Source organism: Nipponia nippon, unplaced genomic scaffold (assembly GCF_047370975.1).
Source record: "Nipponia nippon isolate SJK-2023a ecotype South Korea unplaced genomic scaffold, ASM4737097v1 scaffold_17, whole genome shotgun sequence".
Lineage (NCBI taxonomy): Eukaryota > Metazoa > Chordata > Aves > Pelecaniformes > Threskiornithidae > Nipponia > Nipponia nippon.
In genome coordinates, this window is record NW_028262333.1 from 6,106,001 (window position 1) to 6,127,685 (window position 21,685).

The 21,685-nt window shown below is 62.2% G+C and overlaps 1 protein-coding gene across 2 annotated transcripts in view; it reads right to left on the reverse strand.

Moving 5' to 3' along the window:
- Positions 1 to 17,943, reverse strand: part of SYNPO (synaptopodin) — a 28,162-nt gene extending 10,219 nt beyond the window's left edge. Inside the window, exons 1-2 of one of the 2 annotated variants that reach the window (XM_087753917.1) lie at positions 17,622 to 17,943; positions 4,327 to 5,107 (exon numbers count right to left, since the gene is read on the reverse strand). In XM_087753917.1, the coding sequence (XP_087610043.1) occupies positions 4,327 to 4,801 (475 nt within the window). In that variant the 5' untranslated portion in view covers positions 4,802 to 5,107; positions 17,622 to 17,943. Of the gene's footprint in view, positions 1 to 4,326; positions 5,108 to 12,904; positions 13,043 to 17,621 lie in introns of those variants that run through there. The other variant, XM_087753916.1, reaches the window with a different exon arrangement.
- Between the last annotated feature and the right edge of the window lie 3,742 nt (positions 17,944 to 21,685).

Below are 21,685 nucleotides of genomic sequence, written 5' to 3' on the forward strand. Positions count from 1 at the left end.
TATCCATGCTGGCCCTGCAGACCCAAAAAGCCCCGGCTCAAGCGGTGGGTGCCGTGGTGGGAGCAGCCTCGCCTGCCTGGCAGGGCGCACCATGCCGGGCCTCTCCTCTCGGGTGCCTTTGCCAGTGACAAAATCTGGCACAGCGAGAAAATTCGATGCGCTTGCAAGTTTTCCCTGCGCTCTGTTCACAAGGGCTTTGCTGGATTTGGAGCTGTTTGCCTCCCAATGCTCCTCCCGGCTCGCAGCCATGCCCCAGCCTTGCCTGGTGCTCAGCACTCAAATCCTGCCGAAAATGGCCCCGCAGTCTCCAAGCACCAAGCCCCAGGGCACCCATCTGCCACCCGTGGGGAGGAGGAAAAGGGGCTGGGGGGGGTTTTGCTCTTTAGTAGGGACTGGCTGCCCCTGCCCCAGCCCCGCTTCCCCGGGGCACGCTGAGCCGAGGGGATGCAGCGAGCAGCCCCAGCCCCGCGTGCATCTGCACTGGGGAAGAAGAGGCTGCTGCTACAGCAGAAGTGGAGGCAGCACCTTTCCCCAGCTGGCCAAAATTCAGCTTTTAGCTTTGCAAAAGGAGGCTGGAGCCAGGCAGACCTCCTCCAGGCTGCCCTGCCATCCATCTGCCTGGCACGCAGCAGAGCCAGCCCATCCCATGGTCGGGTACCACGGGGACCCCATCCCGCCTGGCAGGTGAGTCCCAGCTCCCCTACACCTGCCGGTGCTCGGACTCGCCGCGACACATCCCGGGCTGCTGGGGCCCTGGTGACAGCCCCGCCGGGCTGCTGCCATGAGCCGGAGGCACTGGCCTGGCGAGAGAAGGTCATCTGGCTCGGCTTGGATGGAGGGAGCGGGGAGGGCAGCAGGACGAAACGGGGCCTTCGCCTGTCCCTTGCACAACGCGTAAGGGATCCATCCCGCTGGCTGCCAAGCCGGAGGGACAGACCTCGTGTCTCCAGCGCCGGGTGGCACGGCCAGGGAAGGGGACACGTCCCCGCCGGGGGGGACAGGGGACATTGCCTGGGAAGACGCTTGGCAGAGCTGGGCGGAACGACCCTGCTGAGCCCCGGGGGGGACCCCCACGGCCCCCCACGGCCCCCCACGGCCCCCCGCTGTGCCGCCCACGCCCCGTGCCGGACCCTCGGCTGTGGGCAGAGGGAACCGACACCCGCCCGGCTCATTTACCGGCAGAGAAACCCCCCGTAGCCCTCCTCTCCCCCCGGGGCTCTCTGCGGCTCCACTCCCCTGCTCTCCGCCCACCATCAGCACCCCACGGGGGGGTGGGCGTGCACCCCCGGACCCCCACACCCCCCCCCGGTGCACTGCCAGCCCCCAGCACCCCTGCACATCCCCAGATCCCCGGTCACCCCCCTCTGCGCTCCCACTCCCCCCCGCCCCGCTTCTGCGCTGGGCCCCCCCGGCCCCCCGGTCCCTGCCCCGGCCCCCCCCAGCCCCGGCCCTACCCGCGGTGCCGGTGCCGCCGCCGCCCCTCGCAGCCCGACTGCACCGGGGAGGAGGCGGCGGGCAGGAAAGTTGCGGCAGCTCCGCCCTCGGAGCGGGCCCGGGGAGGGGGGGGGCGGCGGGCGGGGGACGGGGCCGGGGGGTGGCGGGTCCCGACGGCCCTGCCCCTGCCCGCCCCGCCCGAGCGACCGGACGGGACCGGGTCCCCCTCCCCGACGGCACCGGCCGCCGCCTCGGCTGCTCCCGGCGGCCCTGCCCCGCCGCTTCCCGTCCCGGCTGGCTCTGCCCCGAGCCCCGGGGTGAGAGCGGCCGGGGCATCCCCTTGCCCAGCCCGGGGCATCCCCATATCCCTGCCCTGCACATCCCCGTATCCCATCCTGGGGCATCCCCCTTTCCCAGCCCTACACATCCCCCTTTCCCAGCCCTGCACATCCCCCTTTCCCAGCCCTGAGCATCCCCTCTACCCCAGCCCTCACCCCCTTTCCCTCCTCCCAGCACTGCTGGGGACCTGCAGCACCTCACCCAGGCCTCCCCCTCGCTGCCGGCTTCCCCCATCCCTAAAGAGTTGGGGCACTTGGAGCTGGGCAAAAATCCAGCACCGGTGTCACCACCCTGGGGACCCCTGGGAAGAGCACCGAAAGCCCAGCGGTGGTCTGCTCCCAGTGATGGGGACTACAGCCTTGGGCGAGATGATTCCTGGGGAGCCAGCATCGCCTCCCACATCCACCACCCCACTCCCGCTGGGGCTGCCGAGCTCCCAGGCATTGGGACCAGCCTCACCCCCTCCCGCCCCTGTCCACACCGCAGGATGAGCTCTTGGTCTTATTTTTTGCCTTTCTAATTTCCTTTCTTCCTGCCCCTCTTTGCTTTTTTGTGCTTTTCTGGTTTTTGAGGGAGACTGGCGCTGGCTCGGCAGCCCCCAGGGAGCGAAACCTTCTGTTTATTTGCACACCAGACAGAGAAACCAGTCCTGCCTCCTGCATCTCCCAGCCGCTGCCTCTACCCGGGGCTCCTGCGCTCCCCAGCCTGCCCCGAGAGGTGCCAACCAGCTCGGGCCGCCGCGCCGGATATTTGGGAGCAGCCAGCCTGGCCTTGGGCTGCTGGATGGGGACCAAAGGGGCACCCGGGCCCTGCCTGGGTGGGTCTGCACCGCTCGGGGGGCACCTGCTTGGCGCCCAGCTCGCGGGACCACCCCTGCATGATTTTGGGTGGGGATGGATGCACCCCTTTCTCTTGCAGGAGCTGCACAGGGTGTGCGTGTGTGGGTGCCTGTGTGCATTTTACCCGCAGCCAGCCAAGGAGAAGAGGAGCAAATCCCCAGCACCTCCCCGGGATGCTCCTGCAAGCACCCTGCTGCAGAGGCAGCGCCGTTGCCACCTGCAGTGGAACCTGCCCTTCCCTCCCTCCTCTGCCGCCATCCCTGCTCTGAACCAAACCTCCTCTTCGCAAAGCTGCAGGTTTTTTTGCAAGGTTCCTGCACTGCTGCCGGCGCTCAGGACCCTCAGCGACATCCTGCCCGGAGGCTCTGGAAAGTCTGACGGGTCCCGCAGGCAGCGGCTGGTGGTGATCTCACTTGGAGGGGGAGGAAACGGGACAGACAAACTTTCCAACAAACCTGTTGAGTTACTTTAAAATTCCAGGCTGGCAGCAAAAGTGCTGGATGGTGGCGCGGGTTAGGAAAATGCTGAGCCTAGACAGAGTCAGGCAGGCCTGACCTTTCCCTGCCGCAGATCTGCCATCCCAGAGCAGAGTGAGAAATGGGAAGCCTATTTGGGTCCGTCTGGTTTGTGCGCTGAGCCCTGAAACACGACGCCCGTACGGCCCGGGGAGCTGCCGGGGCAGCAGTGAGCCAAAGGGCTTGGCTGAGCTTCGCAGCCCTTGTCCCATCCAGGGAGCCACTGGTTTTGAGGACGTCTGACACTCCAAAAACGCAGGGGATGGATTCTGGACACCAGGTTCATGTTGAGCATCCCCGGCCAGTCCCGTCCCTCCCCATCCTGGGGGCTGCTTTGGGAAAACCAGGCTCTGAGCAGAGTAGCAGCATCCGATAACACCATCCCATGGGGACAGTGACACACCGGCCCCGGCGCCGCGTGGCAGCTGCGATAACAGCTGGGCAGGAGCAAAATAGAAAGAAGGGTGGAAGCAGGGTTTAAAAATGCCTGTAAGAGGATGGGTCTGATCCTGTGGGAGCATCTTCTCCGGGTGGGGAGGTCCAGGCATGGGAGTGGCTGTGGTAACCCTAGATATGTGCCTGTATTTGTGTCCCTGTGGCTGAAGGGACAGTCACAGAGAGGAGTGGCTGCGAAACAGGGCTGTGAAGCGAGGCAATGGCAGAGAGCATTGTAGGAACCAACCAGCCTGAAATAAAGTGCTTAATTTTTAAACTGGGAGCTGAAAGAGAGATGGCCCCAAGCCACGTAACGAATGCTGGGCCATCCCTGCCCTGACCAACTGGGGAGAGGTGTCCCTGTCCCAGGCAGTGCCCCAGGAGCTGGCCCTCATCACCCTCCTTTTGGCAGGGTCCTGTCGAGCCCCGAGGCCAGGGTGAGGGCCAGGAAGCCCACCCGGCTTGTGCCACACTCGGGGTTCAGCTGAGCTTTCGGAGACCGTGGGAACCCACCCGCTGCCTTCCCACCCCCCTCCCGAGAAAAGCCACGGATTCCTCCTTATTTTTAAGGGCAGAGAGATCATCTCAAGCTAAAAAAGTCCCAGCGGCTCGCCGGGAGCCTGGGACCGCTAACCCAGCGGAGGTCCTGCGCTGGGAAGAGCTGGGTGTTCCCACCACTGTGCCGTGCAGCGGCAGCCCTGGCACTGGGATCACAGCAGTGCTTTTTGGGATGCGGGATGGTGGCCAAAGGGGGTTTCTCTTACCTGCTTTCCTCGGCTCACCGATGGGGTTGATGAGGACCCGTTGGATCTTCACCACTTTCCACTCCTGGCTGGGGTCGGCCATGGGGCTGGGTGCTGTGGGGGGCAGCTCTGGGGCAGAGCTGGGGCATTTTGGGGGGGCTGCAGGCTCGGCCACCGAGGCCAGGCTGCCACTGTCCAATGTGGGACCCGGTGCATCCCCATTGAGCCCCCCGGGCTCCCGCCGGCAGCTCCCGCTTGCCTTCCCTCCGAGCAGCCCTGTCCATCCCTTCTGCTCGACCAGATCGGAGGCAGGAGTATCCCAGAGCTGACGGCACCTCTGCCCGCCTCTGCTCCCCCTCTCCTGCCAACAGCCGGTGTCCCCCTCGGTGTCCCCCTCGGCCGTCCCACAGACACACGGGTTTTGCACAGCCTTGCCGGGTGTGGGGCAGCCGGGCTGGGTTTGCAGGCAGGGCTGCCGGAGCTTTGCCTTCAGCATCTTTCCCGCTTTCCTTCGCTGGCGCTCCACAGCCCTTCAAACCCACTCCGCATGGCTGGGGGGCCGGCTCGTCCCCGGCAGCGTCCCTCGGAGCACGGGCAGCATCCGAGAGGCAAGATGGCCATGTGCCGGGTGCAAGCCCAGCTTTAATCCTCTTGCAGGCAGGAGGACCAAGCACGACGCCACGGAAGCGGGCAGTTTTCAGAAACCCAGCCACAGGGATTTGCCTGGAGGACACACGTCACCAAGGAGGATTTTGCAGGAATTCCCCTTGTCCAGGCGGGCAGAGGAGCAGTGTCTAAAGACCTGTGTGAGGGGAAGGGGGAGCGTTAGGATGCTTGTGCATGCACTGATTTCTCTGGCCGCAGCCAGCAGAGCAGCTCCTGGCACCCCCAGCCTGGGCTCCAGCCCCAGCACCACTCCCCACAAGGAAGGACCTTCTGAGGTGCAAACACTCCCTACCAGCTCATTTGGAAATGCCCCCACCCCAGCAGCCCACCCAATGCCACGCTCACCACCCCAGCACCCTCGCCCATCCGTCCTCACCCCGGGGGCAGCACCCAGGGCCGGAGCACGGTGCCCGGCTCCCTTTGCTTTGGCAGCCCAGATGTGGCCGCAGAGACCCCCGTTTGTGGCCAGCACTGGGGGACGTTTGCTGCTCAGGAGGTGGGAGCCTTCGGGGAAGAAGCCCATTCCCTGCAGACAGGGATTTGCTCGGGGTTAGCAGGAGCTCTGGCTCCCACCTCCATCCTGCTGGAAAGCAAAATTCCCAGCATCCAGCTAACAAAGCCATGTTTAACCATTGCGTGACTCATGCAGTGCTGGGACAAGCGCAGACGGACCCACTTCCCTTCTGCTGAGCATAAATCCTGCTGAATGATGAACACACACACCGACACAGCCGAGAGGCGAGGTATCAGCTGGGAGCGGGGGATGTCATCGCTCCCGGGGCAGGATACGGGTTACAGCATACGGGGGAAATTCCTGTGCCGTGAGTCCTCGGCAGCCGCTCAGCGCAGCATCGCCCAGCCCCGCTCGCTGCAAGGCTGGGTCCCGGGGAAGCGCCCGCCGGGCACCGCCGCTGCTGGGAGACCCGCAGAGCCCACGGTACACAGACCATGATGGATTTCCCAGCCTAACAGCCAGCTGAGGAGGAAAAGAGGCTTCTGCTCGAAACCAAAACCCTCCTTGAGTTATTGCAAGATTTTTTTGGTGAAATAAGAAAATGCACTAGGTCAACGCCGCGGGTTGAGCTCAGGCAGGAATACAGCCTGCAGCTTCATCTGGGGCTCGTACAGCTTGTCTGCAAAACTTTTCCCGTCCTTAGCAAGGTTATTTTGGAAACGAAGGCAGATTTGAAAACAGCCAGTGAAAGCTTTGCTGCTGAACAGGCGCTCGGGCATTTCCCAAATGCAAGGCTGCATTTTTTTGAGAATGCCCAAAGGAAATCTTCTGCCCTTTCTGAAATCCTTCCTCCTGCCTTGCTCTGCTGCAATTATTCAACACGGATTTGCAAGAAGCTCCTGTGGGGAAAATGTCAATGTTTCTCTCTGAAAAAGGAATCTCACCCTGCTCTTTATGTAATTCAGGACCCCAGTAGTTGCGGGAAGCCACCCACAGCTTTCCTTAGAAACATGGCAAGTTGGGGGAGCTGGAGGGTGCTGGCTTATCTCAAATGAGGACAAAGAGAAAGTTGCCAAAAATAGCGCCAGCCCAGCCCGGGTCAGCGGAGAGCCTCTCGGAGCGGCTCTGCTGCCTCCCCGCTCCCACCCCCTTGCCCCATCTGTAGGGAGAAGATTTCTCCGGCAGCACGACTCCCGCCCATCCTACACCGGAGCTGCCTTGACAGTCTGCTGGGCGAGCCTGTACTGCCTTGAAAATCGTCTTCCAAAGCCACCCTCTTCCATTTCGCGGGCGCTTTCTGCAGATAGGCATATCCCAGGGACGGGCGCCCACCATCCCAGCGTTCCCTGGGCAAACCCCTCCTTGGCGAGACCCGAGTGGCGGCGTTCCTCAAGGACACACTGCGGGGACAGGGCTGCCCACGCCGCCGAAATACCGAGTCACGGGTCTGCTGCCTTGCTGGGGGCCAGTCTGAGCCTGGCATCGCGGCAGGGGAACGGCGGCGGAGCTGCTGGCAGCGTAGCCAGCTTCGCCTCGGGACACGGCTCTTGGGCTCTGCAAGGGAAGGGACTTATTTATGGGTAACGTGCATCTCTAGCAAACACTGTGGGGCTGATCCTGTCTGCTCAAAGACCGGCCGGGTAGGATGGGTATACACACCCCGGGTGCGTCATTGCACCAGCAAAGAGGAGCGGCATCACCAGCCACGTCCACAAAACCAGGCTGAGATAACAACCGCCCGCCTGTGCAGACCCTTGCCTGCAGAATGAGGCTGTAAAGGGGTGTGGGGGTCATTTCGGGCACCATTTCACGGGCGCAGCACCAAACCGGAGAGCAAGGGATGTGCGAGCCGGGCGCTGGTGCCCAGCTCACAGCCCCACCAAGCCGCTGCCCGGCCGTGCCCCCCGGGGGAAGCACCTCGCGCTCCCTGGCAGCACCAAGTCCCTGTGAGAAGCTGCAAAATGGTGCCAGGGGAGGGAAGAATAAAAAAAAAAAAAAAAATCCTTCAATTCACAAAGTGCTAAAATCTGGCAGCAGGGAGACCTTTTGCTCGGCTGTCTTTCCCTGCCCACTCGCTGGTGGGTGATGCACAGCCCCCCCGCCTGCCTTTCTCACACCCTGCCACCCCCCTGCCATTGAAAAAAGGAAAACTAAAGTTAACTTTCCACCTCCCACACAAATATTTTTGGCAGGCGTTGCTGGCATTCAGGCTCCCGAGCCCAAAGGAGATGGGGCTTGCAGAAAGTCTGCATCTCTGTCTGCTCCCGGCACCCAGCCGGGGACCCGGGGGACTGCAGTGGCCTGGGCTAGTCCTGTCCCAGCCACAGCACAGGGGCGGGAGGTGGCACAGCTATTTAAAAAAATGGGGTGCACCTCCAGGACAGCCCTGGGGACCACGGGTGGCCCAGCCACAGGGATGCCCCAGAGTGGGGGTTGGATTTGCACCCAAGCCTGGGCTCTGTCCCCGGTTTCCCGTGTTGTCCCCAGCCACGTTGCTGCCTAACGCTTGGTTTTCGTCATCATTAAACAAGCCGGGACGGGGGTGGGGAGGGGTGCGAAAGCTGTCCCCAGCACAGCGGGGCTCTCGGGTTTCCCCAAGGTCAGGCAGCGGGTTGCTGTCACTCAGGCAGGACCCTGCTGTCCAGACTTGCAGTCCCCAGCTCCGGTCACAAGGTTGGCTCCGTCCCTTTCCAAAATAGCCCAGCCGCAATGTATACATCTGGGGATCTTCACACCTTCCCTGTGCCAGCAGCTGAATGTCCCCTCGGGGGAGCTGGGCACCTTCCCCCTGTGGCACCTTCCCCCCCGTGGCACTTTGCCCCTCTGTGGCACCACACGGGGCAAGGAGCCCGGGTCAGCTGCATCCCCAAAGGGCAACCACACATCCCTGGGGGGGCCCTGTGTTTCTTTAAGGGAGCGCTGCCTCCGCAGCTGATACGGGAGACGTCTTTGCAGTGTAGCTGTCACCCAGCGGCATTTGGAGCCATGCCTGGGTCACCCTGTGCCCGGACTCTCTCCCATCTGCTGCAACCCAATATCCCCGCCCCAGCTCCCCGGGTACCTGGCCGGGAAGTGCTGCCGAGCCATGTGCGGGGGAGGCACGGCCGAGCTGCTTACGGGGTGACCGCCCTGTACGGGGACCCCACCAGTAAAAAGCTTCGCAGGGCTGGGGCCAGCTCGATGTCACCCCATGCCACCCCGACATCCTTCCCTGCTCCCAGCAGGGAGGGGATGGACACGAGAGGGATGCAGCTGGGCTGTGCAGGATGGATGGAGAAAAACCTTCTCCGCAGGGGCCAAGGGCGGCCAGCACCCAGGGAAGGGATGCAAGGGAACTGGGGTGTGATGTCATTGCTTCCCTGGAAATCCCTGCCAGGAGGAGAGAGAAGATGCCAGGTCACCTCCTTTGGCATGACAGGACCCCAGCCTTGCTGGGCCAGGACGGACCCCATCCCCGGAGCAAGCCCTGGGAGTGTGGGCAAGGATGGCCGCATCCTGGCTCTGGGGAGGCAGGGGCTGGCAGGCACAGCAGCCGGCAGCGTGCTGGGGAAAACAAAAGCCTTTTGCAGCACTGATTTACTACCTTGACGGAAACCGGGATGGAAAAAACAACATTCCTGAGTGCCTGTCCCCGTGCAACCCCCGCGTCCCCAGCCTGCCTGTGGGGACATGGGTCTGCCAGTCCTGGCATGCGGGGGCCCACGCCAAGCTGTGCCCTCATCCGCTGCCCACAGCTGGCAGGGAGAAGCAGCAGAAGCACCCAGGGATGTCACGGGGGCTGCGGGGCACCAGAGGAATTGTCTTTATTAAGCAGTGAGCAGAGCAAGGGAAGAGGAGGACAGCGGTATCCTGGACAGCTGGACCATGTCTTCTCCCTCCTCCACCCCACACTGGAAGCAAGGGCTGGACATGGCTGCAGGGACTGCTCTGCATCCCTTTGCACCACTGCATGATTCCTCACGCAGGCCCTGGGTTTGTCCCTCCGCCATTCAGGGAGGACAGGAGTCGTCCTGGCCAGCTCACCTCTCTGTGCCCAGGCACCAAGGAGGCTGAGAGCAGGCTGGGGCGGAGGACGATGGGCTGGGGGGGATGCCAATCCTTTGGAGAGCAGCACGGTGGAGGCTGGGCTGGATTTGGCATGAAATGCATTTTATACCCCAACACAAACATCCCATACCAAGCTCGGTGAGTGTTTGCACCTGCTTCACCGCCCCGGCTCCCAGGGGTGCTTTTTGTCAGGTTACAGCACTCAGCAACCCCGCTCCCTTCCTCCCACCATTCAAACCACCTCACAGCCCCAGGCTGGTGGGGGGCTTCAGCAAACCCCGATGCTCCATGGGGATTTACATCCATTGAACATCAGCCTGTGCACTCCAACGGAGCGACGCTGACCTTGCTCAGCCCTCCTGGCTGGGTCCAGAAGTCAATCTACCCCCTGCATCATCCCTAATGGGGCTGTCTGACCTGGGGGGTCCCATCCAGACCATCCCGGGAGCTGCCCGCGCCCCGGCTGCACAGCACAGCCCTGTGCAGGGCAGGTCCCAGCCTGTCCTGCCCTTTGCTTACCTTGGACCCTGACTTCAGCTTCAGCTGCTGCGTCCCTGGGGATGAGGACAGCCCCAGCCCGGCTGTCGCAGCTGCCCTGGGCCCTTCTCGGCACAGTTTTGGGGAGCAAAGCACCAGGTTTGCCAAGCACTGCAGACCCCAGATCCCACCGGCTGGAGCCCAGTGCAAGCCCAAGGTGCTACCGAGGTGGGTGACCATCCCCAGGGACCCCTGGCCACCACTGCGTGGGTACATAGGGCGGTCAGCTGGAGCCCCAGCAGATCGCTGTGGGAAGCCAGGGATGAAACTGCAGCGTGGCCTTTTCAAAGCTCAAACGAAATGCAAAAGCCAGAGAGATCCGAGAGAGAAGACAACCTTAAAGACCAAGCTCTGGGCTGGTGGCAGCCGGGGTGGGGAAGCCCAGCCCCGTTGCTATAAACCCGCTCGGGCCTGTACAATGAACCGGGGTCTCCTTCCAGCCCTGGGACATGCGGAGCCGAGGCAGGGAGGGTCTCACCGGTTGGGGTCCAGCACTCCATCTGGCAGCATGGCACGGCTCTGCCCATGGCTGGCACCACCACGGCTGCAAAGCAGACCCAAGCCCTGCCGGAGCGAGCTGGTTTGGCCAGATGGGTACAGGCAGCTCCCAGCCCCACCACTCCACACATCCCTGCCTGCCTCAGGCAGCTCGCCTTCGTTATCCATCACGCAGGAATGGCCCCGGCTGTGCAGCCACTGGCCTGCCGGCACAGCAGGTCCCACACCCAAATTTCCCCGCAGAACTCCAGCAGCAGATGCCGGAGGGAGGGCTGGCACGGCTGCGCCTTCACGCCTTTCCCAAGCAATACCGCTGAACATTTGCTGGGGGGGTGATGACGAATGCTCGCTAATTAAACAAAATCCCGCTCCTGGAGGCGAGCACAGTGGGGATGGGGTCACCCCCGGCTGTCGGGGCACCTGTTGTTTGTTGTGCCAAAAATCTGCCCGGGTGGGGAGGGCAGGGCAGCCTCCTGCAGCGGGGCTGGGGCTCATCCCACAGCCACATCGGCTCCAGGGAGCTCAGCCTCAGCAGACATAAAACACGACCCATTAACTAAGCAGAAAAACCCACAGGGGCTTGAAAAGCCAGTTTAAGCAACCTCTGTGCATTCGGGGCTGCCCAAGCTGGGACGACTGACAGCCGGCACATCTCAGCCCCCTGGGGTCCAGGGGCTGCCGAGCTTCCCGGGCCAGCCTGGAGGCCAGCACAGCATGAGCCACTGCCTGATTTCACGGCTGTGTTTGCCACTGTCGCAGCCTCACCAGATCCCCCCGAGCAGACAAACGAGGGGCCACGACCCGGGGCTGCCGGGATCACGGCACACGACCTGCCCACGCATAGATGCAAGGTCAATGGCAGAGCCAGCGGCTCTGCTGAAGTTTGCCGAGCCCCGGCAGCCCAGTCCTCCCCGCTGTGATCCCTCCACCAGGCATCCCTGGAGCCCTAAAGCCTGGAGGAGGAGGATGGGGACCAGGACCATGCTGCTAAGAGAGGGGGAGCAGCTCCCCACCAGCTCCCATGCCCACAGCCCTGGCCAGTCCCTTGGTCCCCAGCTCTGATCCCAGAGAGGCAGGATGGGACCTGAGAGGAGAGAGGGATGCACACAGCCTGGGGACCGACAAGACCAGGATCAAGGACATTTTAGCAGCACAGTGAGAAGCCGGGGACCGAGTGCACCCGAGCGCAGGGTCTGGCCCTTCCGAGCCCCACGGGCAGTGCTCGGGGACGGTCCATGGGAAACAAAGAGCATCCTGGGGGGGGGGGTGTTTTCTTTCCAGCCCAGGAAAGGAGCCAAACCCCAGCACATGCCCATTCCCAGGCCTTGGCCCCAGCGGCACAGCAGGCTGGTGGCCTTGGGACACGAGGTTTGCTCCCATCCAAGGCTGCAAGCCTGGCCGGGACAGGCAGGGTGGGGGCAGGCGAGGCAGGAGTCCCCAAGGCTGGGGCATGGCCACCAGCCATCGCTACTCGGAGGGGTCCCTGTGCGATTCATAATGCAGGGGGAAATGGGCAGGAGGTAGAAGAGGAAGGGTGCGACTGGGAAGACTTTTAGGATGGGGCTGTGCATGCACGAGCGACAGAAGCAGTGTGTGTGCGCGCAGCGTGCTCAGCAGTCTGGCTCTCGTTCTGGCAAAAGTGCTTGTGCAGTAGGAATAAACACGCCGAGGACACATTCAAGCCAGTGCAAACAGCCCCTGACCGAGCCGCTCTCTCCCAACCCTCTGTTTTCTTTCTCCGCTTTTCCTCTCTTCTCTTAACCCCTTCGGGAGCCCAGGGGACCAGCACCAGCAGCCCTGGGAGCTGCTGGACCTAAACCCCACAGACCCCTGGGGGTCCGGCCACAAGGAAGGGCTGTCCCTGCGAGGGGACACCGGAGGGGTGCCTGGGTCCCCCCAGGGCACAGGGCTGCCTCCCTGGGCTGGCTCTGCTGTCACCAAGCCCCCTGCCTGGCTCTGCTCTCCCTTTTCTTCCCCCAGCTCGTCTCTCCCCTCCATCACAGTCCCACAGCAGCTCATCCTCTCCCCAGCGGCTCCAGGGGTCCTGGGGAAAAAGGCTGCTCCCCCCTCCAAATCCCCAGCCCATCTCAGACAAGGGCAGGCTGGATGCTGGCAGGGAGGCACCCCATCCCGGGCAGGACCGAGGAGCCAAGAGAGCCCCCATCGTGGGGAAAACATGCCAGGGGTCTCAGGGAAGCCCACCTCCACCCTCCGCGCTGCCAGGAGGCCCCTCCGTCCTGGAATTTGCTGATGCTTGTGCCGGAGGATCATGTCCTGCGACACCGCTCTGCCCCCGCGGGCACCAAGAGCCATCCCCAGCCAGCATCCCGCTGGGATGGCCATGGAGCCCACAGGAACTCCGGTAAGCCCGGGGATGCTCGTACTCTCCATGCTCACCTCTTTCCCTTTCCCTTTTCTCCCGTGGGGAAGCAAAGCTCTCTGCTCTCCGTATGCTCCAGCTGAGTTCGGGGGGGGTCAAGCCCACGGTCCCCCCATCGTACCCGGACCCTGGGGTCCTGGCCGGGAGCTGGGGGCCGGCAGCGCCTGGGTCTCCTCGCCTGCTCTCCTCCAGCCGCGCCACGCAGGGCAGGGTGAACAGGGGGGAGAGGGGCGGGAGGAGGGGAGTGGGGAAATGAAACTTTAATAGCACAGAGCCCCTTTTGTTTCCCAGCATATGGGATATTTCATACATGCTGAAGGCATTAACCACCTATATGCTTCAAGCGCTCTCAGCGGCTGGAAGCACAGCCCCACGCTCAGCTCTGGGGCACGATGTCTGTCCCGGGGGGCTGGAGGCGGCAGCAAGTGGCCCCTCTGCCCCAGCACCCCTCCCTGCAGGGGGAACCCTTAATTACATCCTGGAAAACTGCTCGGTTTCACCAGGATCACCCCCCTGCCTGATTTTGTCCCTCCAAAAGAGCAGCCAACCCCCCTGAACTCGAGGCTAGGAAAGGGGTGTCCCTGGTTTTGGGACAGCGGTGTGTCCCTGCTGTGAAGGGAGGGGAACCAGCCCCACAACTGAGACTCCAGACAGTCCTCCCATCCCAGAGACATGGTAAAGCCCCACAGTCCCACGGAGCTGTGACTAACGGTGGCAGAGAGGGGCTGGGGAGGGCTGGTGGCATGTCCCCTCCCTGCCCGCACCCTGAGGACACGAGAGCATCCCCAGGAGCAGCGAGCAGGCAAGGTGCTGGCAGGGGAGGGCTGCAATATATCTGTGTTGGATATCTGCATGCTGTTCACCCATTTCCCGGCTCCGTCTCCCTCCATGGTGCCTGGGGACAGACCATGGTGCCTTTAAAATAGGGTGACACCACTTTTGCAAGCAGGGAAGGGACACATCCAGGTCCCTAGCACAGCGGGTGGCTGGCACTGCTCCCTGCAGATCCCAGCAGCCACCTCAACGTGGGATGGGGACATCTGGGGTCCCTGGCATTGCATCCCTCCCTTATTCCCATAGAAGAGATGTTGGCTTCAGCCTTCTGGGCAGGAGAGGACATCAGCTGGTGGCAAACCTCCAAGCAGGGTTTGAGATGGAGGGGACTGCTGATGTGCTCTGTTTTGCCCAGATTGGGAGGACCCTTCAGCACTGGGACCCTTTGGTGGAGCCCACCCCCTGCGCCAGCACCCATGGGGGCTCCCGAAGCGGGTTCCCCTTCCCCAGCCCTGGTGTTTTTGGCTGGTTGAGGAGGGGAAGGCATCAGCCCCACTCGGCCAGGGTGAAGGGACGCGTTGTCCATCCCGCGGGGCCGCAGCTCAGCCTGTCCCCAAGTCCCCGGCCCTGCGCTACGCGGGGTGCCCGGTAAATCGGTACTTTGTCCGGTGTTTATCCAGTCACACTCTAATTTGAAATAAAAAACGCAGCCAGTAAAAGGCCTTTATAGCTCTTCAGACCTCATAAACCTGCAGCGCCGGCGGATGGGGGCCAGCTGATTGGGGGCCGCTAGGAAAATTTATTGCAGATTTTGGTAAGTTAAACATTACAGCTCTGTGAGCCCTGGGACTGGTTTGCTGAGCAGCTCCCAGCGGCAGGGATGGAACAAGGGATGCTTTATTGGGCGAGGGAAGGGGAGGGCTTGCAGGTCTCACCCAGACCCATGGTTAACATTAACCTGGTTTTAGACTGGCTCATTTTTCAGGCAAGGCAGGCTTTGCACAGCCTGGATCTAGAAGCCCTGGCATGAGGATGGATCCAGGCTGTATATCATCTAGACACAGGACTGCATCAGCCCGGGATGCAGGCAGCCCTCATGAGCATCCCTGGGGCGATGGCGAGTGGGACTGTGCTGGTACCTTCTCGTGCCACGGTCTCTGGCTTGCTGGGCGACCTTGTGGCGAGCTCTGCCGTGGGGCAGGAAGAGCCGGGACGGGGCGGCCAAGCTTGTCGTGGGAGTCAGGAGAATTTGGAGAGAATGAGAGGAAGCGGCCGGGGTGGGGAACATGCGAGGGAAGGCGGGTAGCGGGAGGGAAGGCATTTTTTCCTTGCCAGTGTCTTGGCTGCTTTGGTGTGAACTGCTATAAATTTGCTCCTTATCTCTCAGGCCATTTAATGTTTTCATGAAAAGAAAATAGTCTGCAGGAAAAAAACCTCACTGATAAAATATCCCTTTGGTGTTGGGAGGAATGTTAAATGTCTCTAATCAGCGGGGTCTGGGGCTCGGGGCGCTCCCGGGGCTGGCAGGGAGCTGGGAAGTTGTGGAGACGGGACAATGCCTGGAGCAGACTGGCCCAGCACCCTCCCGGGGTGCGGTATTGGCATCTGCACCCCTGGGTGCCCCTTGCACTGTGAGAGGGGATGGAGAGAGCTGCAGAGGGGATGTGGTGGCTGGTGTGGGATAGCGGCGGCTATAGCTGGGGCAGCTCCAGCCACGCCTCCCCGCAGGCTCCGACACCTCACCAGGGACAAGTTAAACCAAATACTGCCAGAAAGAATAAAAAGTGGGATTCGGGGGAGGGGGTAAATTCTGTGGGAATAGGGATAGGGATCCAAATCCTTCTTGGCTGCTGCCCAGGGGCAGGCAGGGCAGGCAGGGGCATGGGCTGTGCCAGGGCCCCACGTATGGCTTAGCATCTCCGGCACCCACAGCCCTTACCTGTGCCTGTACCCACAGAGAGGCCAGGCTGGAGCCCTGAAAGCCCCGCACGGCTGAAAGCATCCTTCCCCGGGAGAGCTGGCCCGTGGACAAGCTGCTCTTTTAATTTACAGCTGCAAAAGTGAATCCTGCAGGAGCTTCCCACCACACAACCGTGTTGTCATGCCAGGTCAGGCGCGATGGCACGAATCACCCTTGGAGCATCGCCCCTGCCTCTGTGCTAACCATCCCCTTGCTCCTGCTGAGGGCTGGGATGCAGGGCTGGGGGCACCAGCTCGTGGTCCCTGGGCACGAGTATCCCTCGCTGAAGGATCAGGCACTGTTTGGTTGCACTCCCGTAACATTTGGGCACTGAGCTACGTCCACGAGGTTCCTTCCTTCCTCCAAACACTGGGCAATGTGAGTGCTGTCATCCCACATGCTGGCACATCCCCAGACGGGAGCATCCCCGCAGCGTGGCTCCCCAAAGGCCATCTCTGCCTGGCAGAACTGCAGCATGGGGACATGCGAGCCTCTGAGGCACAGCTTCACACCCAAGCTGAAAAACAAACAAGCAAGCAAAAAATGTGACTGCAAAGGGGATTTTTCAGGGTGGGAAGGAATGGTTAGTACTGATTTTTTCCCTTTTTTTTTTCCCCTTTGGTAATATTTCGTTTTATATTCCAAGACATCAGAAAAGCCATTTCAAATGAAAAAATCAAATCCTTCTGTTTCAACACACTCCGCGGCCCAACGTCCTCACGCACCAACACACCCACATACCAGCTTTCCTCCCAAACACAGCCCCGGTCCAGCCGAGCCCGTTTCCAGGCAGCGTCTCTCCTTGGCCAGCCCCATATCCCAGCATCCCGCCTCCCCTGCCAGCCCCACTCCCAACCCCATCCCACCATCCACATCCCCTCTCTGCAGGCAAACACATTTTCTTGCACATCCATCACGTGGAAATAGGATGTGCATTTCGGTGCCAAAACACGCACGGACAGCCGCGCCAGCAACGCCTGTACGGCTTCACAGAGCTGCTTGTGTTTTGATGGGTCGCACAGTTTGCTTTTGTGGGCAGGTTTTGGCTGTACCTGGCATGGTGGGGAGGAGCCGGCAACTGGCACTTGCCATCGACTCCGACCTGCCAAAATTGGTGTTGTGCCAGGTCTCTCGCTCTTTGCTTGAACATCTGCCTGTGCGCCCGCTCTCGCGTTTCCATGGGGCATTTTTGTGCCTTTCAGAGCCTTTCAAAATATATTTTGCAAAGCTGGGGGTTGCTTGGCTTGTGGGGTGGACTGGCAGCACTGCTGGCATCGTGATGGCATCATGGGATGAGGACAGCAGCCATGCATCAGCCCCGGGCACCCAGCATCCTTGTGCCACCGGGTGTGGGTAACCTGGGGCTGGGGGCACGAGGGTCCCGAGGTCTCGCCCCTGCAAAGCTCCCGGCGGCAGCTCCCCGAGGGCTCCGGCGCAGCCCCGCCGCCGCCTCCGCTTTTCCTGCCCTCTGGAAGAACCCCCCGTCCTGCCGCCGTCTGCCTCTGACGCAGGCGGCTTCGTTTCCAGACAGGCCGCACTCCCCCCAAGCCCATGCCGAAAGAAAGCCCCTTTGTTCAGCTCAGCAAACGGGGCCCACGCCGCCAGCTGACCCCACCGCCCCACACCGACCTCCACCACCCGAAAACACAGTCCCCGCTGTCCCATGAGACAGGGCGTGCATGGGGACAGGGATGGGGTCAGCCCCGACGCTGCCTCTTGGGTCAGGATCAGTGCCCGGGGACACCGGTACGGGTCGCAGAGGATGCATGGGTATGGAGCAGCTCTGTCCTGCTGGGAGGGATGGACAGGCGGATGGAGGGATGTTCTACAACTAAACCTCTCATCTCATGGTTGTTTGAGACAAGCAAACCATCACTGGGAAATACCGGAGCTGCCGAGCTCGCCAGGGTGGGACAGGGGAGCAGGGATGGCGCTGAACAAGCTGCTGCTAATGAGAAGCAGGCGGAGAGACCGGCGTCGCCCCCCGGGTCCCCTCTCACCTCTCGGGGTCAGCTTGTATTTTCTTAAGTCCTGATTGCCGAGAAATTGGAGGCTTGTGTGCCGGTGAGGTCTTGTTAGCTAATGGCTGGCCCGGGGCAGAGAGCCCCAGTGCTGCAGAGCTGGGTTAAGCGCTCCGAAGCAAAGGGATCCTGGCAGGAGCTGGGTTTAAGGTTTGGAAAGGATTGGGGGGGACCCTGGCACCTTGCACCCAGGCTGAGCAGGGCACAGGACCCACAGGATGCTGCCTGCCCCAATCCTGCTCCAGCAGGAGCATCCCAGGTGCATAAGGTTGGGAATGGCAGCAGCCTGTCCGATGGCGCTTGGCTCGGTCCTGGTTTGCACACGGGAGAAGAGGAACGCCGAGCTGCCGAGCCGGGGAGGAAACGAGAGCACAAAAATGTGATAAACAGCTGTAAAGCCCAGCCCTGGCTCTGCACTGCTCCCGCCGTCGCGGGTCGGCCCCTCAGACTGTTTATGGAAAGCCCAGTTTGCCGAGAAATCCATCTCCCGTTTCCTGTTGATTGCTGGAAGCCAAGGCCCGTGCTCAGCCAAGGCTGCCGCCGCCTGCGCACAACTCAGTAACACAGAGGAAGGGCTGAGCCCGGGTCAGCTTGCCCGAGCATCCCAAGGGATGAGGGGTAACGGTCCCAAGGGTTGGGAGCCATATTCCCCTGGGAATCAAAGCTCTCAGGTGAGATAGGGCATCCCCAGCCCCTCTCGGACCCCCCGGCAGGGTTGGGTGCTCTCCCCGATGCTGCTGAGCACCGAGAGCTGATGCGAGGGGATGCGGACAGGATGCTCGCACCCACCTGCAGCAATTCGGGGCCGGTAACATCCACACGCTTCCAGCAATGACCCCTTGGGTGCACGCAGGTGCTCACCAAACGCTTCTGAGCCCCCCAGCTGGGGACAAGCAAGGGGCTTTCCCCCTTTGCTCCCTCCCTGCTTCTCCATCCCTGTTCTGACTGTGCTTTCTGCCAAAATCAAGCCCCGGTGGGTGCAGAGGGAGCCCACCGCTCTGTGTAAGCTCGGTCAAGGCCAACAGCATTGTTGCTGAAGCTGTGCCGGGTGGGAGCGGAGCCAAGCGGGGCCGGAGCCGCGGATGCCGCCATCGACTGTCTGAGTCATCAGCCCGGAGGAGCCGAGCGAGGGAGAGCCGGGCGCTGACCTGAAATCCAAACGATTTTTTTCTCTGAATCAGGGCAAGGAGGAAGGGAAAAAAGCTGGGGGAAGGGGGAACACTGAGTGGGGTCAGGCTGCTCAAATCCCCACTTCTTCCAGATGCTCCGGAGGGAGATGAGGATAAGGCAGCAGCCGGGGTGACAGCGAGGGGCTGTGGAGAGCCATGATGGGGACGGTCACACCATGGCCTGCAAGGAGAGGGAAGGGGCTGAAAGATGCCGGCGGGTTGTGTGCCCATGCTGTTGCTGCGGTTAGCCGAATTAATGCTTGGAGGAGGAGAAAGGAGAAAAAGAAGCAGTGAGAGCTTCTCACACCCTCTGCCGCGTCCCCTCCCTGGGCTGCGGTCCCCATCCGAAGCGGAGACGGGGATGCTCACCCGGCACGTGCCTCGTCCAGCCCCGAGCGCATGGCCAGACCCAAGATGTCCCCTCAGGACGGCCCCATCCCAGCAGCCTGGGGATGGGCAGAGATGGGGGGTGAGGGCAAAGCTGGTTCCTGCTGGCCAAGGAGGGGTGGCTGCACCCCAAAATTCACCTCTGAGCAGTCAGTTGGGTAAAACAATCCCACCCTGTAGCCAGCCAGGGCTGGCCCTCCTCCTCCTCCTCTCTCCTTCGTCCTCCCCCAGCCTTTCCCCCCGTTGCAACGCCGTCTTCCCCGAGTCCCTCGGCAGTAAGATAACCCCAAGGGCTCCCAGAGCGGGGCTGTGTGGGTGGGAAGCTGAGCCCCCCCCCCCCAGCAACCCCAGCACCAGAGCCAGGGCAGGACACCCCACCCCCAGCCCCCCCAGTCTCTGCCCCCCAGCTGCTCCCCGTGAGCGGGGAGGGCTCGTCAGCCCGGCCGAGGAGCGGGGGACAACCGTCGCCCATGTGGTCACCAGCTGCTTGGAAATCTTCCCCTGGCTCTGGGTCATAAGTACAGATTTTTATAATTATTAGCCTTGGTAATTTACCGTAAAATATTTATTCTGGCTCATTCCGAGGTGTTTGATTCGTGTTGGGTCCGTATGGTTTTTGGGGGGGGGTGCATGGGGAGGCACACGGCTCTGCGGGGCTGGATGCTCCGCTCCCATCCTGTATAAATATCCCTGTGGCTGTGGGTGGCCCAAGGAAGAGATGTTGGTGGCAGCTTGGAGCAGGGGTCCGGCTCACCGCGCCGGTCCTTGCCCCCTCCCCACTGCAACCCCCGCCAAAGGCCTCCACGCACCCATGGGCTGCACCCACCTTCACGCCGCAGGGCTCCCGCCCAGCCCACCCTGGCCGATGGGACCTCGTGCCAGCACCGGAGCAGTCCCCGAGGACAGCCTGCTCACCTGCATGGGGGTGCACAGCCGGGACCCCCACCCCGGGGATGTCTGCTGCAAGAGCCGGCAGGTCTCAGCTCCGGCAGTGGTGGCACTGCACGCTCCGGCGTGCCGGACAGAGCCGGCGGCTGTGAATTCACGTCAAGGAGGAGCCCAGCAACTGCTCGCCCAGCGCAGCCAAAATAAGAGGGCAACTCTTGTCTCCTCCTGCCCCTGCCAGGCTGGGAGCGGCACCGTGGTGGGGGCAGGAGGTGCCGGGGCTGCCTGGCCGGCAAGCAGACTCTCACCCGCCTTTTTGCTAGGGTAGCCGGAGGTTTTTGGGAGCTGCAAGCAGCTGTGAGCCGGATGCCCGGGCCTCTCCCCGGCACAACATCTGGAGCAGGGCAGGGAGCCAGCCCGGCTGTTATGGCTGCCGGCAGCATTGTCCTCCCGCTGGGCTCACCGGGCCCACCGTGAGCCATGATGGGCAGGACGGGCACTCGGAGCATGTTCCCAGGGGCCCTGGGGATGGTGTGTTGGAGGGGAGCGTGTATGTGCATGGCAGTGGCATTGCACACGGACAGGACCAGCCCGTCCCCTCCCTGCTACAGGGTCTGGCTGTGGCACTGCCGTATGGCTGCACGGCGCCCGCGTGGCCACCAGCCCTGCGGGGCATGGGGTAGGGGAGGATGGAGGCGATGCCCTGCATGGAAGGGACGGTGGGGAGAAAGCATCCCGGCAAATACAGGTGAGGGCGGGTGGATGGAGGTGGCAGGGAAGGACGAGGAGCCGGGGGGTCCCTGGGGGGAAGCCACGGCAAACCTGGCACGCCTGGGTGGTTGGCAAGGTCGGGCTGCTTGTGCCTGGCTGTGGACAAAGGGCTGGGAAGATGGGGGCTGAGGTGGGCTCTCTGCCGTGATGAGCCCCCCGTGCAAGGGGGGAAGATGTCCCCGAGCACCCTTCCCCATCTGCCCCGGTGCTGGGATCCACGTCGCGGCTCTCCAAGCCCCAGCAGCTCCGGCAGCAGCAGCCCCATGGTGCACAGGGAGGGACCAGAGGTGAAACTCAACCCAGATGTGTGACAGCAGGAAACCCTTTAACATTTCCCTCCTCTGTAGCTAGAGCTGGAAAGCCCCTCTAGCAGCCCTGGCTCCTGGGTTTCTCCTCTCTCTTGCTCCCCAAGTGCCCTGCAAAGGAGCCGCAGACGTTGTCCCAGGGAGGGACAAGGACAGGGGCTCACTGGGGATGCTCTGGGCAGCTCCAAGGTCTTTGGGGAAGACAGCATCCTCTGGGGAGAAACAGGCGGCCCAGGGTGAGCAGCATCCCAAAAGCAAGTTTGCATCAGTAAACAAACAGCACCGAGTCCCCGTAGGACTTAAAAAGAGGAGGAAAAGTATTAAAATGGTTGAAACCTATATATTATGTGGGCTGAGTCACACCTCCACGGCAGTGTCAGCCCCTCGGCTGTGGGAATGTGCTGGTATCGGCACGAATTTTGTCACTCCCTGAGCCCAGAGAAGTTATATCTCCATTTATGTGGCTAGAAGTTGGGTTTGCTGAATGAAAAGCTACCAGGGCAGCTAGAGCCATCCACATCTTGTC